At 37.3% G+C, this 23689-nt stretch overlaps 1 protein-coding gene across 5 annotated transcripts in view; it reads right to left on the bottom strand.

The window, feature by feature from the left end:
- dlg3 (discs, large homolog 3 (Drosophila)) overlaps window positions 1–23678 on the bottom strand; it is a 106976-nt gene extending 83298 nt beyond the window's left edge. The window contains exons 1-4 of one of the 5 annotated variants that reach the window (XM_073854249.1): window positions 23642–23678; window positions 20229–20360; window positions 10413–10498; window positions 3982–4092 (exon numbers count right to left, since the gene is read on the bottom strand). In XM_073854249.1, the coding sequence (XP_073710350.1) occupies window positions 3982–4092; window positions 10413–10498; window positions 20229–20360; window positions 23642–23654 (342 nt within the window). In that variant the 5' untranslated portion in view covers window positions 23655–23678. Of the gene's footprint in view, window positions 1–3981; window positions 4093–4581; window positions 4666–10412; window positions 10499–20228; window positions 20367–23046; window positions 23346–23641 lie in introns of those variants that run through there. The other 4 variants (XM_073854248.1, XM_073854256.1, XM_073854255.1 and 1 more) reach the window with 4 other exon arrangements.
- Between the last annotated feature and the right edge of the window lie 11 nt (window positions 23679–23689).

Raw genomic sequence — 23689 nt, forward strand, 5'->3', positions numbered from 1 at the left:
TGAATGCACTTGCAAATTGCATTTCCTTAAAAAATAGCATTTAGAAGAGAAGTGATTCTGTATTTATCTGCATTTTCTATGTGACGTGTGTTTTATACAATAAATGCAGTAAAACAGAATTGTAAACCATGAGCAGACTGAAAATGACTGGGGGTGGAGAGGAGGGTTAGAATAACTCAAATATTTGCTGATGAACAAACGGGAATAAGAAACCATGATCAGAAAGATGCTCTGAATGCAAAAATGAAAAAGAGATAGAGGATGCCTTTGTGTTGTCAAATACACATTCATATCCATTCTTATTTATGCATCATCTTGCATTTATCTATTTCGAGCATTAAAAATAAACACCAGGTTAGATGCAAGCATGCATTTCTGCCTGTTTGTGTGGCTGAACACATATAAGAGAGTCAGAAAGATGCAACAGAGACAGCAAAACAGCGACAGAAAGAGCGCGAGCTAGAGAGGCAGCCAGTCTGTAGGGATGCAGGAAGGGGGAGGAATTCGGTTTCCATGGCAACATGCGGAAGGCTGAGCTCTAGGTGTCCGTTCCATCTCTAACTGCGTTGCACTGCACCGGCCCTCGGCACGCTCCCCCATCCTCCCCCACTCTCTGCGGCTCTCTCTTCATCCCTCCCCACCACCACCACCACGTACCCCTCATCCTCCCTTATAATGTGCGGAAGAAACGACAGCATGTTCAGGCCAGCATCACCTAGCACAGCTGTCAAAAGAGTACTAGCGCCTTGCAGACAGTCTGTGCTTTGATGTAGACAATGGAAGCTCTTTTCTCTCAACACGACGGTCCCACGCTCTTCATCCACGACCCGAGACCACACCCACACTACCATCCCCACCTCACGCCCCCATCCCTCGCACTAGATCTCCGCTCATCTGAAACAGCCGAGCCCGCAGGCACTGTGCCGTCACATGCCGCTGGGGGTGCTCTGATTGGAAATGAGCGCTGCCATGATATAGTGGGACCTGATTGTTGCGACTTCAAACAGAGAGTATTTCAGAAAGACTGTGTGATTACAGCACCATTGCTTGTCTTCTTACTGTATATATGCTGCACTGCAGCTCAGCCACAGTTTGTCTGTATGGACAGACGATTACACGGTGTTGCAACCATTCTTATGTATTTACCATGAGCATCTGTATTCATGTGTCATGCTAATTCATAAGATCAAACACCTGAGAACCTTAGGGAACACTACGGCTTATACTCAAAATATCATAAGTGCACGGAGAGAAATGTGTTCATTAAATCAGATGTGTTATATTGGATGAAATACTAGACTCTGTCTTTGAAATCCAGGCTAAAGTCTCGTAATCTATTTATAAGACTCGGAGAAGTAAGTCTGATTTCACAATAATTTCAATCTTTGACATGGTCCTACACAGTTAAAATTACAGATATCAAGGTTATATTTTCAAAGAACGTTTTTATGTTGTCTTATGTTATGTGTTTATGTTATGTGTTAACTCATACACACACACACACACATACACACGAGTATACAGTATGTATATATATAGGGGTGCGCGGGGCAAAAAACTAACGTGGGGTTAGTTGTAACACGGACTGTTTACATTGTTGCACAAGGTTGAGCGTTTTGTTTTTCCGGTATTTTGTTCACGCTGCCAAAAGACATTATTGGAATTGTATAATGGTTTTCCAGAGAGTGTTTTGGTGGCATTAGGGTTGCACAATTTGGGTAATTTTTCCCATTGCGGTTATTGATGCTAATACTGCGATGTGCGATTACGATTATACTAAATGGTGTCATGAGTCAACTTGATTGGTTTTAAGGAAAATCCACACACAGTTTAGCTAAAATGTGTATTTGTAAAACTAGAAATGTTTTTGTATTGCCACGTGATGTAGCAACTGCTCAGTGTCAGTAATCCTAAATCCAAAATACCGCCATGCAACAGTCATAGAGGTTTTTTTTAGCTACCAGATCACTGTCAACCTCCTCTGCATCCATCTTCGCTCTGGTATAAGTGACGACGCACACCACACACGTGCATGCCACACGTGCACTGCCTTTTTTGTTCGTTTTTCTTTCTTTTTTTTAAACAGCAAGGAAAATCATCAAACTGTTATCAGAAAGTTTGTGTTAACAAGTCCACACATTTATTTATTTAATATAATTGCAACATTTTGCTGTCATATAATCGCACAGGCTGACATCGCGATTGCGATGCGATTAATTGTGCAGCACTAGGTGGCATGTAAGTAATTTTTTACATCATATGTTTATTTCAGTTTCTTAGTTGGGTGTGTAAGATACCAAATCCAATGCTATTTCATCTTAATCAGTGTCTTCTTGACTAAAACATAGCATCGTTTTGAAATATGTCTGCAGGTCTTAGCAACTTTTTTGGTGGGCTTGAAAATATTTTCACCCAGCGGGGTTAGTTGTAACGCTGTGTTACAACTAACCCCTTAAGCCTGATTTATAGTCGTGCGTAAGTTCTACGCCGTAGCTACGGCGTAGGCTATCCGTAGCCTGTGCGTAGCCTGACGTGCACCTCCAAAAATTTTAACAGTGCGTCAGTTCTACGCAGACCGCAAGCGCTATGATTGGTCTAACAGAACCCGTCCCGTCAGGTAAAAAAACTGCATCATAGGTATTTCCGTTTGTGATGATGAAAACAAAGATGAGCCAAGTTTAGGAGTGATTTAACTCAAACTGCAACAAAAGTCACTGTTTATTTACTTCTCAAATCATACACAACAAGTTGCTATTTCTTCTTCGTTTGTGGGATAACTTGCCAAGCTTCTTCTTCTCTGAAAGAAGGTTACTACTACGCGCTGCTACTGTGGTTACACGCATGGATACTGCCTACCAGAGGTTTGCGCGTGTGTTTGCACGTCGACGCGGAGGACGACGCAAAAGTATAAATGAAAACCGACGTGGAACCTACGCCATAGAGCCTACGCACGACTTTAACGAGCCCTTTAGCACTTACAATATGAAAACCGTTAACGTTAGCGTAATTCTAACCGTTATTTTAAATAGGTTACACATGAATGATTGCTGGCTGCCAACAAAATAAATGTGCCTGTCTTATCAAAAATCGTGTGTCAAATTTATTTTTGATCATGTCTTTAATATTGATTGAATAAGTTCACGTCAAAGATTGAAATCATAATGAAATGAATGGCTACAATCAGACTTTGATGCTCATTATCTCAGAATTTGATTTTGAAACTGTTGTATGGTTATTACAGACTGGGTCACATATAAAAAAAAAATTGTCATAATTGTGCTGCTTTTTCTCACATATTTAGACATTTGTATCCATTTATAATTGAACTAACTATGGTTAGATGAGGTATCTACACCTGTCTATTATAGACAGATATATAAACAAAATCCACTTCAAGTATATAGACAAAATAGTATTGAAATATTTGCCTGCAAACTTAATTTTTAGCAAGTGTTACAACTAACCCCCTGCCTGTTACCATTAACCCCACCTATGGGGTAAGTTGTAACGTTTGCACTTCTGTCACGTTTGGTGTAATTGTCCAAGAATGGTAAGTACTAGAAACAAACTTCAAATGTTCATTTGTAGCAGAGATGTGTGTTGCTTGTGTAAAAATATAATGAATCAAACAAAAAAATTATTGAGCCAAAACCAAAAAGCGTATGTTTGTATTTTTATACAATATATTATATACAAATATATTATATTTTTAATGTCTTTTTTTTTGTTTCAATTTGCGGTGTATGTATGTATGGACGGTTTCATCGGACGCACGTGCGATGACGCCATACATGTCTAGATTCGAACTTTATTTCTGGTTTTGATTTTTTAATGGTCTGACTAGTTGCTAAACTGATTTCTTGAACAAATGCCTCGTTGAAAATAACAAATGTTTTGGTTTCCTAGGTAATCTATGTGTGGACCACAACATGTGTGTGTGTGTGTGTGTATAAATATATGGTAAATCAGTGACCCACAAACCTTTGGCGTCTCCACATGGGAGCGGCTTACGAGTCCAGACACCCTCTCCACCTTCTGTGAGCTCCTCCTGCTGGTCACACGCACACGTGACACACCCTCCTCATTTAGATTCTGCAACACAAAACAGAAATTATACTGGTTTAGTAGGTGACATAAATCAAATGTAAACACATAGCAAGCACAGCACAGCACAAAAATCACAGTTTCTTTGAAAAACCATCATCCAATTCTTGGAAACAAAGGAAACATTTAATTTTCACAGAAAAAAGCTAAAATACATTGAAAAGCATAGACCTGGCCCTTACAGATCGTGTTTTAAAACAATTCTATGTGTTCCACCACAAAGAAACAATTAACACTGAATATCTGAACAACCTGGGATTGAAAAAATATAGCATGGGCACTAAGGGCTATTCAATGTGCTGACAGACAGCAGCATGTAGAGCCAAACAGAACCATCTGCAAGCTGGTTTAGATAGACAGACATCTGCATTATATTAAAAAAAGAAAACAAGCAGCACAGAAACATACTGTACTGAACACACAATAATGTACTCTAACTCTTGCAATAAGTAAACAATGCAAAACCAGAGCCAATACCTGTTCAGGTAATCCAACATGTCTATCATCACTTATTCCACACTTAGGCCAGTCTTTAAAAAAGGCCATACCACCACACATAAAACAAAAACCTCTCTCACTGTACACTAAACTATAACAATCTCAATACTAAAATGTTCTTTGCTCAACGCCAGCTTTACAATGACAATCTCAAAGCACTGTGTGTACATATAAACACATGCAGGTCAGTAATGCAGGTTTACACCATTAGGCCAGGCCACACCCACTTTTCTGAAATTTAAAGAATGGCAACAACTAAAATCATAAAACATTTCCTTTGCCATCACATGCATTACTGTTAAGTATCAAAAAATATCAAAAGATTTCAGCCAATGCACAAAACGAATTTACCATTGCTTCTGCCTTTTTCACCACCATGAACTAAAATGAAAAATGGTTGCCACGCCTTAGATTTGCCTTCGTGTTATCTTCAGCTCTACACGATGTGGATGCTGCAGCTTGCAGGACATGCAGGATAGCTGCAGTCACAAAACCCAAAGATGAACACGCTGTACTAGATATATAGAGACGCTAACACCGTTGAATCACTACAGCTGACATGCTTACAATAGACAACAGCACTTTCACCAGATCATTCAGTGTGTACAGCTTGATACGATGAACTATTCGTTATCCCAGCTGTTAAATTCCCAGCAATTTATGTAATACAACAGCAGCTGTAACGAAAATAAAACATTAGAGGAAGACCCACTGCCCTTTGCCGTTTACACAAAGGCTTCATGATCATTATGCTGTAAGTGATTCCAGGGACCGCTGTCTTTTATCCTCTGCACCAAATCAGAGAATTTGCAGACTCATTTCATTTAACGTCTCTCAGGTGACTGCATGCTATGAATGCTAATAAGAACTGTTCTGGACACTCGCTCAAATCATAGCTACTGGTTTACCAGAGAACAGGGCTGTGCCTGGGCACACGTTCACGATGAGGCCTGCCCTACGTACAGCCTTCAACACGCATCACACAGTGACCCCTGCAGTATTTCTGTGGTACGTGTGTCACAACAACACGATTCTTCTGGAAACTGTCAGCTTTGAAGTGAGGAGGGTAATGCTCGCTGTGAGGTTGTCCAAATATCCACTCATCATGGATTACAGCTGTCCTGATGCATTTGAATTGAACACCGCATTCATTTTACTGCAGCAGAAATGCAGTCCACATATGAATTAAGGCCCATTCACATTATAATGATAACTATAACAAATACAGTTTTAAAAATCCTTTTTTATTATTATTAAAAAGAGAATAGTTGAGTTCACACCACAACTATAACAATAAAGATACAAGGAACGATATTGTTTGGAACACTTTCGGAGCAATTTTTTTCTAAATGATGAACAGGAAACCATTGAAAGCCAATCAAATCTATTTAACCTTAAAGTGCACGCGTATTTAAAAGAGAGGGTGGTCTCTGCAGAACAAAAGGAGGCGTTTCCCAATTTTTGGGGTGTTTTCAAACTGAAATAGGTGTTTGTCCACCCCTTTGTCTGATTGGCTCAAATTGAGTGGGTGATTCCCAAATGCATTTTTTTTAGAAGGAGGTTTCTCCAAGTACAGGTCTCTGCGGAACAAAAAAGGGGGCATTTCGCAATTTTGGGATGTTTTCAGACTGGGATTATGCGTTTTTAACCATCCAATCAAAAAAGGACTGAAATGCCATACATAATTTTTTCTTTCGCGTTTTCTATTGATTAATGATTTATGAAAAAAAAAGAATGCAGCATGTCGCTTTTTCTGAGTGCCTAAGTACAGATGTATGGAAACATTTTCTTTACGAAAATACGCCTAAAGGAAACGTGTGTCGCTAAAAGGGAAGGCAACTACATATCAATAATGTAATTCAGTCAGAAAAATAAAATATGTAAAGGGACACAATTTATTGTGTCAAAATTACAAAAAATGAAAGATCATTCGGCGTAATCAATTCAAAAACTATAAAGTAATCTTGAATCATTCATAAACCATTTTATAACATGACATAACAGTATTGGGCCCTATCATACACCCTGCGCAATGCAGCGCAATGTGCAACGCAAGTGTCTATTGCTAGTTTAAACCCAGCGCAATTATATTTTCACGTTTAGTGCCACATTGTTTAAATAGCAAATGCATTTGCGCCCAATGTTATGCCGATGGGCGTTCTGGTCTAAAAACGAGGTGTGTTCAGGCGCATTGTTGGCGTGTTGCTATTTTGAGGCAACTAAAATAGACTACGCCATTGACCAACTAAAACCTGGTCTAAAGTCTGAAGTCTATGGCGCAATAGTGTTTTTGTTATTTAATGAGCGTGTTAGAAATATGCGCCTATAAACGTTACGACAACGCGGGTTTGCTTATCACACACATGGATGCGCAGCAGAAAAGCTTTTAAATTTGAAAAATTTCAGGATTAAAATGTAAAAAATTATTATTGAGTCTCTTGGACATAAATGAGGACCGATTATGAGACGTTAGAAGGCGTAAAGAGCAGCTTCACCAGCAGCCTGGTAAGTAAATAAATGCTTTGCTTTAAACAAATGCATCTGTTTTTAAATGTTTTTTAAATGCTTTCCTACAGATTTATTGTGTACCTGTGGATATGGTGAGATGAGAACTGTTTTTAAGTAATGCTTTGTAAAAATCCCATGGCGCTGTCCGAGTGCTGAAACGCGTTTGTAAATTATTTATCTCTTGTTTGTATTTTTATGAGATTACAATGATTATGTAGGATATAAATACATTTACAGCGATTAAAAGCCTGCTGTTTTTACTTTCATGTCTAAAAGAAAACGGCTTTTAAAGGTTTTAATCCAAAATAACAATTTCAATACAAGTGAAAACAACAAAATTGTTTAACATTAATCTTAATTGGTGGTCTTCTTCCTCCACTTAGTTTTTCAGTTTACAAAGTCCGTCATCTAATTAGGAATTAGACATTGGCACATTAGACAACTGGCTTTTAAAGGGGATGAGAACCGAGACTCTCATTGGTTTATTGCACTTTACGCCCAAAAAACACACATTACTCATTACAAGAATAGGAACAATCCTTTTCGACCCTGCGCTTGGCGCACACACAATTTTTCCCGTCGTTAAATTAGCAAAAGTGGAATCGAACATGCCCGTTTACACCAATGCGTTTAGATCGTTAAAATAGGGCCCATTATGTTGTTGCGCTTCAAAATATGTAAATAACACAGAAAACAAGCAACAGAGCGCGAGAGAACTATGTATTTTATTTATATAAGACACTCAATTTGAGCCAATCAGAAAAAGAGGAGGAAAAACACCTATTTCAGTTTGAAGATGCCCCAAAATTGAGAAAGCTTCTTTTTGTTTCGCAGAGACCTCCTTCTCTGGTGTATGATTTTTTAGGGCTTCCGTACATTTTTGATTGGATGGTTAAAAATGCCTAATCCCAGTTTGAAAACGCCCCAAAATTGGGAAACGCCCCCTTTTTTGTTCCGCAGAGACCTATACTTCATTTAAAATGACAGGTGCTCATTGCTGAGGTCCATAACATAAACAGCAGTGCTGTTGCAGTTGCTGTGTAATTGACTACTTAATGCTTTTTCTTCTTCTACACTGACCAAGCCAAAAGGTAAGATAGATTAAAGGTAGATTACACAAACTACTAGATTCACTGTTTAATGTTACACGAAATGAAGCATGTTGAGGACATCTGCTGGTTGTAGCCACGGTGAGTTCAACAATAACATCATATTAACACATTCAGTGACATTTAAACAATTGCAAAAGTTTTTATTGCAGAAAATATATGCACTATTAGTTAATGCCGTTAAAGGTAAGGGATCGCATGAGCGAATTAACAAAGTTATCGTTATCGTCTGGTGATGTGGAAGCTAATATATAACCATTATAGTTAACATTAAAGTGTGAACGGCCTTTAATATGTTTAATTCCTATAAACTCTAAAGTAGGGGTCTCCAACCTTTTTGTGACAAGGGCTACCACAATAGATAAAACAATGTGCAGGGCTACTTTTTGATATTATAGTCTACGCAAAACCTTTTTTTTTTGTCTTGTTGATATTATTTTATTTTACTTGTTGATATTTTTTAATCATTGTTTAAAATGTTAACATACATAAAAGAAGCCAAGCTAATATAAAAATGTAATAAATATATATTAAAATTTAGGCTATTAAAGGCGGAGTCCATGATGTTTGAAAGCCAATGTTGATATTTGAAATCACCTAAACAAACACGCCCCTACCCCAATAGAATCTGGACCTTCTGTTGATAGACCCGCCCCACACATACGCAACCCGGCATTTGATTTGATTGGCTATAAGTGTGTTTTGGTAGTCGGCCTGTCTCCTTTTCCAACACGTTTTTCAAACATCGTGGACTCCGCCTTTAATAGAATGAGCTTTGGCGGGTAACTCAAAGACTGCACCATGTTGGAGACCACTGCTCTAAATAAATACCAATATGTGTTTTTTTTTATTAATAATTATTAGAAAAAACTTCATCTAATGTAGTGTTCTCAAACTAGGGGGTGGACCCTGGGGGGGCACAAGATGGTGCCAGGAGGGTCCCAGTTTTATGAAATTTTATAAAATACATTAATTTATCATAACTTTTGTCTAATTAAACCTCTGAGAAATAAGGTGATTAACCAACAGCACAACATTGTTTCATTTTAATTTTAATGTGTGGGGGGGTTGGGTGCACACAGTAAAGTTTTACAACTGGCACAAACACAGACATTACATTAAATTAAAATCATTTACACACATACCTTTAAATGTCTGAAAAAAACTAATCTGAAAAGTATTTTTACAAAATTATACGATGTAATAATCTTTTTAATGAACGTTATAATAACATTTAAAATCAATTTGCTTATATGTGTGGTCCCTACAGTATCTTAAGCCCAGAATTTACTGCAGGATTTTTGCACTCCTATAAGATCATCACCTTATCACACTGTGTGACATCTTTTAAACTTGGGTACGACAACAATGTAGACTGTACGATGATGACACGGAGGCTTTGACGGATGCGTCACACGTTAGCGCAACGTCACCAGCATGCGCTAGTGGTAAACAAATACCAGTATGCATGTCGAAGCAGCAAACACACTGTGCGTTGACGATGCTTGATTTCTGACACTGTCAGAAAACTATTGTAGTTTATCTTTGGACGCAAGACCGGGAAAACGGCTGTCTTTGAACCTCTCTCACTGTACGACATAGGACCACCAATAAAGAGCCACGATTACAGAAATCGTGACGATTGTTTCACAAATCGTGCAATGTATACAGGGCTTTAGAATCTGAATTTAGGGAGAATACGTTGTATAAGTTGAAACCCCCCATATTAAAACAGCAGTGACTGGGCGATGCTTTACTGGATGAACAAGGGACTCTTTTGGACAAACCCAAATGCATGTTTGCATGAACCCTCAGAGAGACCACAAAGTGATCCTCCCTTACTGCAGTGCTTTTAACAGAACCAAGACAGAAGTTAAGGTTATTTTCTGTAGTATGCCTATAAATACTTGGCATGGTCACATGACTGCAGACACTTGTAACGAAAGGTCTTGATGACATCATCACTGAGGCTACTGATGAGCGTTTGATGTTATCACTGCGGTCCATTCTGGAAATGACTAATGCTCTGTACTGTCTGAAACAGTTTCACACTCACGCTTTCATTCTTTTCCTGTTCCCTCTTACTCACACATAGTCTTTCTGTTTTTTAAAGTCAACCTTTTTAAACAAGATTATAGGAATTTATATGGTATGCAGTAAAAACAAACCCACCCTTTTCTTTGGGGCTCTTACCTCCCATGTGTCCACAAGGCAGCTCTCTTTAACTCCATTTGGTACTGCATTCATTTGCAGGGTTACCTCGTAGCATTCTTGAATATCTGAGAATAATGTAATAGTGATATCATTGTGAGAAATGGAAATATATTTAAATTTAAATATTTTAGTAGTTAGACTATGTCATATCTTTGCTTACATCAAAATGATTTTGCAGAGATGCATAATGATTCTAAATAAATTACGTCAGTATTACATAAGGAATAATTGATGGCGGGACGTTGAATTATTCGAAAATAATGCACACCCAAGGTGGAAGTGCCGTTACACCTTGGGTGTGCATTATTTTCAAACAAAGGATCGGAGTCAATTATTCCGCTTATATTACGTTTCCCACAAACATTCCTCTGGTGGTTATTTTAAGACATTTGACAGGTTAGCTGTGTGGTTTAACACCCATGGAACATTTCTCAACCAATCAGAATAAAGCATTCCACAGGCTCGTGGTATAAAGCTATATAATGTATAGTTAAAAATAATGTCATCATTTACATCCAAACTTGAATTCCTTCTTTCATGGAATACCAAATATTAAATGAAATTTCCCCGGCCATACAATAACAGTGAATGGGAACTGAGGTTGTCCAGCTCCAAAATTGTCAAAAAGTTATATTGGATTTGAAAGAATTTTGTAACTATTCCTTTATAAGTCCACAACAGATTAATAAACAATGTCAAACAACACAGGCGCACAATCATGAGTCAAGTGAGCAAGGTCAAGAGCAATATCAACTTTTGACTCAACTTGAGTATCTGTCCCAGACCGCCCCACTATTGTGGGTCTCTATAAATATCACCCAGGGCCTTATCCAGAATTCATGTCTGTGGGTTTAAAGGGGAGACGCAATTACACTCAGAGGCTTTTAATGTGACTCACTCATGAGAGCACAAAGCCAGCAAAAATCTGCAGAGATGATGCTTATTCTGTTGTTGAGGAACAAGCAAAAAGCTACAATTATTGCAAACTAGAAAAACTGTAAACAATTATCAGTACACAGGAGGAAACTATTGGGAATGAAAGTTTAAAATCTGAAGAGAGAAAATTTAAAATCTGATGAGAATGGGGGCGTTTCATAAATTACAATGTTTCTTATATGTTGCTCATAAAATACCAAATATTTATGTATTGTCAGTGTGGTTGTAACTTCATGATTAGATGAAGTAATAATTCATTTGTCAATTGTTCAGATTAATTACCCTTATATCTGATTTAATTTGATCTGATCTAATATTATTAACTATGTATTAGATCAGATATTCCGATACTCTTTTTCAAACAAAGTTTAAAAATCTTACACATTGCATGTAAAAATGAATTAAAAGACACCGGTTTCACAGCAAGAAGGTCCCAAGTTCAAGCCCCGGCTAAACGTACACATTAATATTTGAGTTACTTTTTCAAAAAAGTAATTAAGTTACTTTTTTAATTTAATTAATTTTATTAAAAAATATGTACTGAATTAAACTAAACATAGTCACATTATGCACTCTATGCGTACACGCCTGTGCGGCAACAGTTTGAGTCAGAAACTGAAATGGCAGACCAGAGCTTGACATTTTTGTGATAAAATATGCAATTTCTGAATGCAGAACTTTTCAGTCATAAAAAACACCTGCCAGGCCTGAAAGAGACTAAGCCAAGAAAAAGTAACACAAAAGTAACTAAAAGTAACCTAAGCATTACTTTCCATGAAAAGTAACTAAATAACCCAATTAGTTACTTTTGGGAGGGTAACTTAATTTTGTACTGCATTACTTTTAAAAGTAACTTTCCCCAACACTGTCTGTCACTGTCTGGAAGATAGCCAGTTGATAAAACATCTCAGAGAATCGCGCGGACGCGCTTCACACCACGAGCGTGCATGTGCGCCACACGGCCGAAATGATCCGTACAACTGCCAGTTGATAAAACGCGTTTCCGTGAGAACTGTAAGTGGACTTATGTTTTTAAAGTAAGTTAGCTGGTGATTTTGTTGTTTGAACAACCTGCTAGATAGGTTGCACGTGCCTGTTGATTAGATATAATTGTTGAGCGCTCTTGCTCACGTTATTTATGTGCATTATTTACATGCTACAGTAGTAACACTCCTTATGTTGGTCAGTTGAATGTTAATTAGATCAAATCCATGTTCAGTAAAAATAATTTGATGCAGAAATAAACTAGCTAATAGACCAACTGTATAGTATTGTATACAAGTGTTTAATATCGGTATCGGCCAGAAGTTGTCTGTTTAAATCGGCATTGGTCCAAAAAAATCCAATCGGTGCATCCCTATTATAAATAGTGGGAAATAATCAGTTTTTACAATCTTCGCGCTATCTATCGACGTTCTACAACGTTTGCTTCAGTTTGTGTTTATTAACCCTTTAGTTTCACTTCATCACGCAGCTATTCCCGTTAGAGGTATCTGTTAAAAACATTTAATTCATTAATAATCTAGTATGTGTTCATTTTCTGTCACAGTTTCTTCAAAATTAAGTTTTATTTGAGTGTTTTAAATAAAAATATTTTCATTTTCATCATGACGCGTACGCCACACTCCTTTGATTGCCACACCCCCCCGGCTCCGCCCACCCCTACCACCTTATTTTTCTGCAGGAAACCCTGTTATGTATGGATTAATCAGTTCTTGACATATAGCCATAGGGAATGGAGTGAAGAAGACAGAAGGAAAGAAAGAAAGAAAATATAACGGTTAGAAAAAAGTGATTTTGAAAAATGAAGAAATGTGTAGAAAAGTATTGTAAATTCATTAATGTCTGCAACATTTAACTCTTGCCCTGCCATTGACAAGTAATCTCGTCAATTAAGAGAATATGTTTGCATAAAAAAAGGTGTTCTTGATGAGTTTTTATTGTAGTCTGTAATTATATTTATTTATTTAGAAGAAAATTTTACTGAAACGCATTTTGTGAAACTTTTGTAAAAATCACAAAAAATTCTGGCAAGCAAACAGCACGTTCTCATAGTTTGCGAAAGCATCTGCCAACAAAATGTGAATGAAAGTGAAGTGAAATGCAGCCTGACTAAGAACTGTACCTCCCCACCCTCACATTCCTACCAGAACCATCTCCCAGCACTCCCCTCGTCTTTTATGTGTGTACTCGTCGCACCCTTTCAACCCTCCACACGTCTTACCTCATTTACCTCTAAGGTCACTAACTGCCTGTGGCCTCTGGTCACCAACAGAGGAGCAAGCATCTGATGAGAATAGAGGGAGACAATACTGCTGATGTCACTCCCACACGGGCCCACAGACCACACTAATAACATAATGAGATGCTTGTTACCTCGCCGTGCCTTTGATGTGCGACACGCTCTCAGCCCCCTTAGCGCTAGAAGAAACGAACGAGTCCTTTTCAGACGGAACAAGAAAGAGCTACAAACTCCTTTTTGGAGCTGTGTAGAGAATAGGGAGCGAACTTGGACTAGCGATGCATGTAGATGAGTGTATGTGTATGTGGAAGGGGGCAGTAATGGAGTCCCACAGGGGTGCAGCAGTAAAGACAGTAGAAGAATGGGGTGATGTGACTCATCATGGATGTGTCTATGTGAGCCACTGCGAGTGGGAGGAGAACACTGTGTGGGAAGCAGTTTCATTGCCTAGCTGGCCAGAGCGAGATGAGAGAGAGACAGAGGCAAAGGGGGGGGGGGGGGGGGAACAGAAACTAAACTAAAGCACAGAGAATTTCACTAAATAGTGCATGATTATAACACATTCAGCTGTGTGATGAATAGAAATATATGAGTGTGTCAGGCAGAAACACCTCCTTGTTTAGTGTAGCTGTCTTTAAGTATGAATTATGTCTTCAGCGACGAGACCTTTGCATTCAAATGCATTACTGAAAGAAGCACAGCAGACATCATCATGATTATTCATGTCTGTCTAGTATTTGAAGATTTGTGTGCATACACTTTTAACTGCTGTAAACCTTTCAGATCTGTCAAACACGCTCGAATACCTTTGATATACAGGCACATTTATTTTGGACAGACCAAGTTGTGGTGAAATTGTACTTTTTTTAAAAGAAAACTTTCCAGCGGTACGTTCCCAGAGCCCAGTTAATCCTAAAAGACCGCATGAATTCCTGGCCACTGTACAAAAAACACAAGCTTCTTTTGCGTAACTACAAGTCCCTTTACACAGAATAGTTTTTGCAGAACTGACGTACTTTTCACTTCATTTCAGTTAAGTGGAAATATATTTGATTTGTTGAAGCTGTTTTAACAGTTTGCTGGTACTGTATGTTAAAACTGTATTTTGAACCAGTAGGTCACAGAAACTGAAACTGTATCAGCTATTATTCACATAGTGCTGGTATCATATTTGGGTTGTAATACAATTTGCGAAAGGAATTCAAAGCGGATAAGGTGAAACATTCAAAGTATTTAAAACTATCTGGGAGGAACAGAAATATAATGAAATCATGAGCAAGATATGGTTTCTGAGTTGATCTTTTTAACCAAAAATGTAAATAGACCCGGGGTCACATTTGGCCACAAAACCCGCGTGAGTCCTAGTCTGTTTGAGAACAAAGGGATGAGTGTGCCGTACTGCCGTTAGGGAAACATTTGTTCAGAATTGAGCAATCATGCGGACAACCAAACAAGCCCACAGTCGAATCTTCCACTCTCCCATAGTGCATCACAGGGCTTTATTATTCTTGTATACACCACCTATATTTACAGGATACTAAATTTTATTTAAAAAAAATCCAGATAATTTACTCAGCCCCATGTCCTCAACAATGTTGATGTCTTTCTTTGTTCAGTCGAAAAGAAATTACGTTTTTTGGGGAAAACATTTCAAGATTTTTCTCAATTTAATAGACTTTTTTGGACCCCAACAGTTTACAGTTTCAATGCAGTTTAAACTTGCCGTTTCAACGCAGCTTCAAAGGGCTCTAAGGGGGCGTGCACACCAAAGCTGTTACGCCCACGAACGGTGCATGTTTTCAATTGATTCCAATGGAAACTCTGCGTTTTTCAAATAAGCCGGCACTCTGCGTTTTTCCGCGCTCGGTGCTGAGCGCTGAGACTTGAAAGAGATTCAACTTTGGATGAAAAGCTCCGCTCGTCAATGACATTTCACACGGCTGTCCAATCACAGTGGAGGAGGGGCGGGACAAGTATCACAACAATCAACCAGCTCACAGCTCAAGTATCACAGCTAAAAATCGCTCGGCTAAAGCCGCGTTTAAAAGTTTTGGTGTGCACAAGCCCTAAATAATCCCAAACGATGCATAAGGGTCATAAGGCTCTAGCGAAACGATTGTCATTTTCAGCAAGAAAAAAAAAATTCACTTTTAAACCACAACTTCTCGTCTTGCACCAGTCATGTGAAGCGCCAGCGCGACCTCACGTAATATGTCATCATGTCAAAAGGTCACACATGAATGCGAAACTACCGCCCCAGTGTTTACAAGTGTGGAGAAAGAGGACCGTTCCGAAGTTGTTGTACATGGAATGACACTAATTAATGTGTTTGAGTCAGTTTATTGTTTAAAATGGTTGGCAAATGTGCATCTGACTATGACATATGTAACGCGTGACCTTTCGACTTGCCTACGCAATTACGTGAGGTCACGTTGGTGCATGACACTGCTGGTGCAAGAATAGAAGTTTAAAAAGTGAATTTTTTGCCAAAAATGACAATCGTTTTGCTAGATAAGACCCTTCTGCCTTGTTTGGGATCGTTTAGAGACCATTGAAGCTACGTTGAAGCTGCAATTTTAAACTGCATTGAAACTGTAAACTGTTGGGGTCCAAAAAAAATTATTAAATTGAGAAAAATCCTGAAATGTTTTGTTTTCCTCAAAAAAATGTATTTCTTCTCGACTGAACAAAAAAAGACAAACAATTTGGGGGGAAAGTAAACTATCAGGATTTTTTTTAAGAAAGTGCAGTAATCCTTTAATCAATATAAATCATAAAGTTTGTATATGGTTCAGTTCTCAAACATTTTTCCTAAAATGATATCCAATGATATTCCTGAAATAGTAAATATCCCAATATATCGCCTCACTAGCAGCACCGCAATGTATCACAAATTATTGCTTTTTAACCCCCTGTATCAGTGTACGTATCATATTGAGTGATTCTTGCAGATGCACAGCATTACCAATGAATAATTAGTAGTGACTTTTAGTATTGCAATTCAACCTAAAATTTATTATAATATTACACAATCACAAGAATTAAAATTCCATGTGTCCCTACTAAAAGAGATCAAATGTGTATTTTTTTGCCATATTTCCATTTTAAAATATTTTGGGTCTTGAGATATAGCTCTCTTATTGGGAATGTAAAAGTTTAGGATCCCCTGCAGCTGATCCAGCTCCTAAGCACACTTACCAAAACCAAAGAGACATTTTGCTAGAATTCAAATTATATTCTGTTTTTAAACATTGGCCAACACCCAAGAGCCTAGAAGATGATTGAAACCACATGTTGCTCAGAGCTCAGCCTTACATGACCTCTCTCCTCAGTACCTGTGAGACATACAGTAAAGGGTCTAATCTGGCCTGAGGCCTTGAACTGTTTGTTTATCAATCTACATGTTAACCCACATTCATGCTAATAATCTGGCCTCTTTTTGGAATGTGAGGAATCCTTATCCGCTTACTGTGCTATGCCAGTTTCAGACTGGATCTCATGTGGGCCTGATTCAAACTGAGATAAATGAAGGGCATTTACAACATCTGTTACGCCTGCTGTACTTGGACAGTTTTATTAGGGGCAAAGTAAAGCACATATATTTAAATACCAGTAGACAGGAGCCATATTTCTTTTACAAAATGATCTATTACCCTTTTTAGCAGTCACAAAGCTTTTAAAAATGACTTAAAATTTACTGAAACATACTTAAACACCAGAGACATATTTATATTAGAGGCTAATTTATGTATTAATTAAGAGGTTTACCAAAATGTGTATAACATCTGAACTTTAAATGAATCGGTTTATAGATGCTTTACTCATACACAAGATCGTATGCAATAGGTCTACTGTGCCATACAGCTCTTAAGATGCCACAGGGGATAAAATTGGAGAAAACCTGTCTCTCTCCTCACTACAGTCCCATGGCAACACAACCTTATGGCTTGGTCAGAGGCCCCGTGGTAGTTACTTGTCAACATCACAGCAGGCCTCATTACAGCCCGGGCCTGGTAATTAAGATAACCACTCAACCATTTCATAATGGGACTAATTTGTTTCCTTTGCAGGACAAACACTAAAAATAAGATAGGAAGGGTTTATTTTAGCACAGAGGGAAAAAATTTGACAAATTGGCAAGACATCTGTCATCTACCGTTTCTTATCTTAGATTGACTCACCCCAAAAATATACTCACCCCTAGGTAATAAAAAAACGTTTTTTCTTCCTACTGCCCTTCACCCAACCAGATTTCTTAAATTTTTTAGCAATCTTGAGGGTAAATATTACAATTTCTAAGAATTTAACTAATTTTTGGTTGAACTTTGTAGAACTCCACAAAATGATAATTATGTGTTCTGAAAGTCTTTGTTTTGTAATGAGATAACTAGCTTCCGGTAATGGACCTAAGCTAGTTATTTTAGTTTGTAAAGTTTTAAATAATAATAATAATTTTCTTATAAAATTGCATCGACTGCCCTTAGAAGGCCTTTATTAACAACCTGGAGCCATGTGAAGACTTTTTGTGCTACAAATCAAAAGCACCATTTACTACCATTATACATCTTGAAAACCGCCAGGACATTTTCTAATATAATGTCAATTGTGTTCATCTAAAAAGAAAATATACATCGAGAATGAGTAAGTCATGGGGTAATTTTCATTTTTGGGTAAACTATCTTTATAATTATTGCACATTTACATGCATAAAAAAGAATCATTTGATTCATATTGTATGTTTTATACAAAGTGGGAATAGCATGTGTTTGATGGAAATTCCAGAACCGTTAGCAAGCTGCCTTTCTAGACAACTAAATGAAAGTGTACAGCAGAGGAGATGATGTATGGTTGACAACATACACGACACTACATTTTAGTCTGAATCTACCCAGCTAACAGGGAACATTCCCGTAACTTTGGCTAACGTTTTCTAAATGTTCTAAAAGTTATTAGAAAATGTTCTTGCAATAACGTTAGTCAAACGTTTCTCCAACGTTATCTGCTATTGATAAATGTCTTTGAAATGTTAGCATTAGAAACATTATAATTGCATTGTTCGAAGAACCTTCTAAAAACATTAACATTAAAAACATTACAATTGCGTAGGTAATGTAACATTCTTAAAACGTTAGCATTGGAAATGTTATAATTGTATTCTTAGCAGAACGTTCTAGAAACCTTAGCATTGAAAACATTACCATTGTGTAGGTAATGTAACATTCATAAAACGGTAGCCTTGCAAACGTTATAATTGTATCGTTATTGGAACATTCCTAGAACACTAACATAACAACAGACTGAACCTTTCTGAAAACGTTATTTAAGATCTTATAACCAAACAATAACGTTCATACAACGTTCAATGGACGCTTTTAACGTTTTAAGAACATTTAAACAATGTTTTTATAATCTGTTCTGAACGTTAGGAAAACGTTGTTAGAACATTAATATAATAGCAAATGGAATGTTTTAATAACGTTTTGAAAAACGTTTCTTAGAACATTAATATAACAACAGACCAAACTGTTCTAAAAACGTTTTTAAAGTTTTAAGAATGTTAAAAAATAAACATTTTCAAAACGTAAGTGAAACGTTACGGGAGCATTTTATAACGTAAAATTGTTAGCTGGGTAAATGCATCCTTATCTTGTATACATTTTGACTTGTCCTCAATGATTCCCAATTCTGTACAACAACAAAACACTTGAATGTGAGAAACTTGTTATTACGACTTCAGAAGTGGGAAACTGGAAATTTCTGATAACACGTAATAGCAGCGTGATTTTAGCATATCAAAATATTGAGTGTAGGCACAAACTTTGATAAGCATTTTGTCATTAAACCCTTAAGATCAAGCTTAGCCATAGGAGACAACAGTGATGGTGCATGTAATAGCACTTCATTAAATTAAAGGTATGGGTCAACACAGACAACCTTTTGTTGTAAACTAAAAAGAACCCTTTCAAGTGGATTAATCCAATAAATCAAAACTGATTAGACCCTTCCTCTGGGGAAAGATGAAGAAAGACCCCAATAAGCACATTTTCTCATTCACAAAACTATAAAACTAACAAAACAAAAAAAGGGTACGCCAATTAATTTGTAGGTTAGTGAGAATAACATGTTAAAGGAATAGTTCACCTAAAAATTTAAATTCTGTCATCATTTACTCACTCTCATGATGTTACAAACCTGCATACATTTATTTGTTCTGATGAACACAAAGGAAGATATTTTGAAAAATCAGAAGCACCATTAATTTCCATCCTATATTCTTTTTTCCTATAATTGAAGTCAATGGTCTTCTACTCGGTTTGGTTACAAACGTTCATCAAAACGTTTTGGTCTCTTTATTGGGCAATACTATAATTTCCTAAATCAAATGTTATAGTAGAGCAACCATTAACCACTCCATATAACAATATAAATGTACCATTAAGAAAAATATTAGCAGTGTTTAAACAAACTGTACAAACTGTAAAACCCCTTAACATTATTTTTGGAAGGTTTTGCTCAGGATAAAATGTGCTGAAGTTAAGTGGTACAGCCCTAAATAATGACACTTCATCACTATTTGTTTTTTGAGCCAGTACAGTTTACACAGAAACAAACCTCACCCAACAGAGCCTGAAAAAGCTGGCTATCAAAGATGGTAGAGACCTTTTCCACACTAGTCTTCAAAGCCTGCTCCTCTGGATTGGTGAGACTTTCATGGTACTGCTTTAGTAATCCAACAGCTCTCTTAGTATCTGAAATCAATGAAACAGGAAAAAGATACTGTATGTGTCAACTTACAATTACTATTCTATTACACCTCGTGTTTAAGCTTTTCTTATTACCTAATACCTACTCATAGCTTATGACAGTCTGAACACATATTTAGATGTCAGACAGTAAGCCTAATTTTAAAAAGCTTTCTACTGCACTAGAAAGCTGACATTAGATGCCTGTAATTACTGTATGAGAAGCCCTTCAAGGAGTGTGTAGCCAGATGTTCAACTTAACCAGGGCAGTCTAAGAACAATTTTTCAGCATGCAGATAAAAATAAACGTCTTTACAGCACATTCAGTTGAGAGAGAGACTGCAGAGTGTCTGAAAAGTGCATTATTTGGAGAAATAAAGGAGCTCTCATATTGTACTCACCACACCATGCCATCCCAGATGTATTGTTATATCAGCCTGATCTCCAATCGTACATATTTTACGAGTTGGCTAATTTGTATCAATTCATATGAAGTTAATCGTGCAAAATCGATTCTCATGAAAAAACAACAACAAGAAAACTTAACCCCGCACCTAACCCAAACGTCACAGGGGGTCAAGGCAAATCGTACCAAAACTTAGGAATCGTGGTCGTATGAATTAATACAAATTAGCTAACTCGTAAAATAGGAATTCTCGTGAGATAGCGTTGGTTATATATGACTTTTGTTATTTTATATGGAACTGACTAACATATCTGTGAATAATTGTCATATCAGGGCTCTAGACTGCCACTAAAATTTGAGTATGTGCCACTGAATTTTACATCCAGTCGCACATGTGTGACCAGTAAATTTGACCTTTTTTTGTGATGTGACACTGAATTTGAAATGGCACATTGTACTTTCTGCATCTATCATTAAAGTATTTATTAGTAATACAGTGGAAATTAGTAGAAACTTTCATATTTGGTTAGCATGTTGATTTACAGTGTGTGCCCCTAAATTTTCTAGTTGCACCCCTAAAATTTTCAGTTGGGGGGCCACTGTGCTGTGTTAGTCTGGAGCCCTGCATATGCATGTTTCGTCACAAGATGTGTGAGAACCAATGAGATTTGAAGTTAGCTCAGATCTACTACATTTCAAATTCACAAAATTAGCTAAAAAAATATTGTTTTTTTTCTTACAAAAACGTATATTTCACTTTAGAAGACATTATATAACCCATCTGGATAGCATTAATGATGGATGTACTGCTGTGCTGTATGGAGCTTCAGCATATTGGCTTTCATATGTAAGAAGATAACATGACAGTGTTTTAATATAAAATTATTTTCTTGTGTCCAATTGAAAAAACAAAGTCATATACGTGTGGGATGACATTGAGAGTAAACTATAAGCGAATTTTCATATTTGACTGAAATATTCTTTTAACCCACACTTTAAAACCTGTCATTGCAATGGATAACTTCAAATGTGAACCTGGACCACAACAAACTTATAAGTAGATTTTGTTAGCCTGGCTCCGCCCTCCTACGTGCTTTCGCTTAATTTTCATTTCGCTTCAGTAGCAATAGCCAGAAATACATTCTATGGGTGAAAATTAGCATTTTTTAATGCCAAATATCATTAGGATATTAAGTTAGGATTTTCTCAATATTTAGATTTTTTTGCACCCTCAGATTCCAGATTTTTAAATAGTTGCATCTCTGCCAAATATAAAATATCCTAACAAACCATACATCAATGAAAAGTTTATTTATTCAACTTTCAGATGATGTATAAAGTTTTGTGGTCCAGGGTCAAAAATAATGCTAGTCTTTGTCTTGGATTTAACTTAAGATTTATTAATGTCAGTTCCTCTTAAGTACACCGAGTCTAAAAACCAGCATACTGACAAAACCAGCTAAAACCAGCCTAAGATGGTTGGCTGGTTATACTGTAGTTGGTCTCCCAGCCTGGTTTTACTGCAACAGTGTAAGATGGCGTAGAAGGCTGGTTTTAGAGGGGTTTTGGACACTGATCAAAGTCAGGCTGGGAGGCCAGTTTACCCACCAGCAAAACCCATCTGACCCACCAAAAATGGTCAAGCTGTGAGAACAGATTACCCATCATCTTAAACCAGTGGACATACCAGCTTGATCAGGCTGGAAGACCAGTTTGACCAGATTAACCAGGCTGGGAGGACCAGCTTAATCCAGCTACTTCCATCTTAAACCAGCTAAGACCAGCCATCAAGCTTCCAGACTGGTGAAAAAGTTGCCAAACCAGCCTGCTACAACATCTTAACCAGCTAAAACCAGCCAACCAGCTTAGGGAATGGGTCCAAGTGCTTGTGACTTAAACAATGAAATGCATAACAACTTCAGCTATGTTTGAAATGTGTGCTTGAACTATATTACTGTAATATAAAGCTATTGGGTGTGATGTTATCATCTCTTCAGGTGTTGGTTCGAAGTAAGATGATGGGAAGAGGTTGCAGATAAACAAATCAGTTTGTAAAGTTTTAATTGGGTCGGGATGGCTTGTATTTCACACAGCCTATGTAACAGTTTAAAGTTACACAAAACTTTAGATGTATACTTCCTGTTTGAAATTCCACATATCGTAACTTAAGGAGAAAAAGTTTATCAAACTGGATGATGATGTCAATATTTCATTATTAGATATCGACTATTCTAGATAACGGCTACTTAAAACGACTAAATGTGACTCTGATTTAACAGCACTTACCGTATTTATGAACCATGACGTGTAGATTGTGATGCTAGTTACATCCAATATAAACTTTGCGGTGTGTACAGTCCGTTTCGACAAAAATAACCCTTCAAAACTGGTTTCGGGATAAGGTATCACGCTTTCGTTGTCTCCGACCAAACTTTTCACCTGATGTTTTCTCTAAAATTGCGATTGTGTTGTTTTGTAAAGGTCTGATATGAATGCGAGATGCTGTGAGCGTGACGTGCAGTCCGTTATCTGGCTCGTGCCTCGTGTGTAGCCTATTGGGAAGTTTTGAGGGAACGCTTGTGAGAAGGGCGGTCTGCAGTAACAGTCCACCAAATCTTTCATAACAACCTAAGAGTTATAAAAACATACTGTAAACTGTGAGATTAGGGAAAAGCAAAACGAGTACTCCTATAGCTCAAGTGTAAGAGCAAAGTATGGATTTGATCCCAGCGAAATATACATAATGTAACGGTTACTGTTTGCACTGTCACTTTGGATTAAAGCATACGCCAAATGCGTGGATGTTGCTAAACAGCGGCGTTTTAAGGCCATCTATAAGGGATATTAAAAATATGTTGTGTACATAATCCATAAAACATACCTGAAAGAACCATTTCTTTCGCCTGGCAATCAAAAAACAAATCTGTTT

This window comes from Misgurnus anguillicaudatus, chromosome 16, assembly GCF_027580225.2.
Source record: "Misgurnus anguillicaudatus chromosome 16, ASM2758022v2, whole genome shotgun sequence".
In the NCBI taxonomy this organism is placed as follows: Eukaryota; Metazoa; Chordata; class Actinopteri; order Cypriniformes; family Cobitidae; genus Misgurnus; species Misgurnus anguillicaudatus.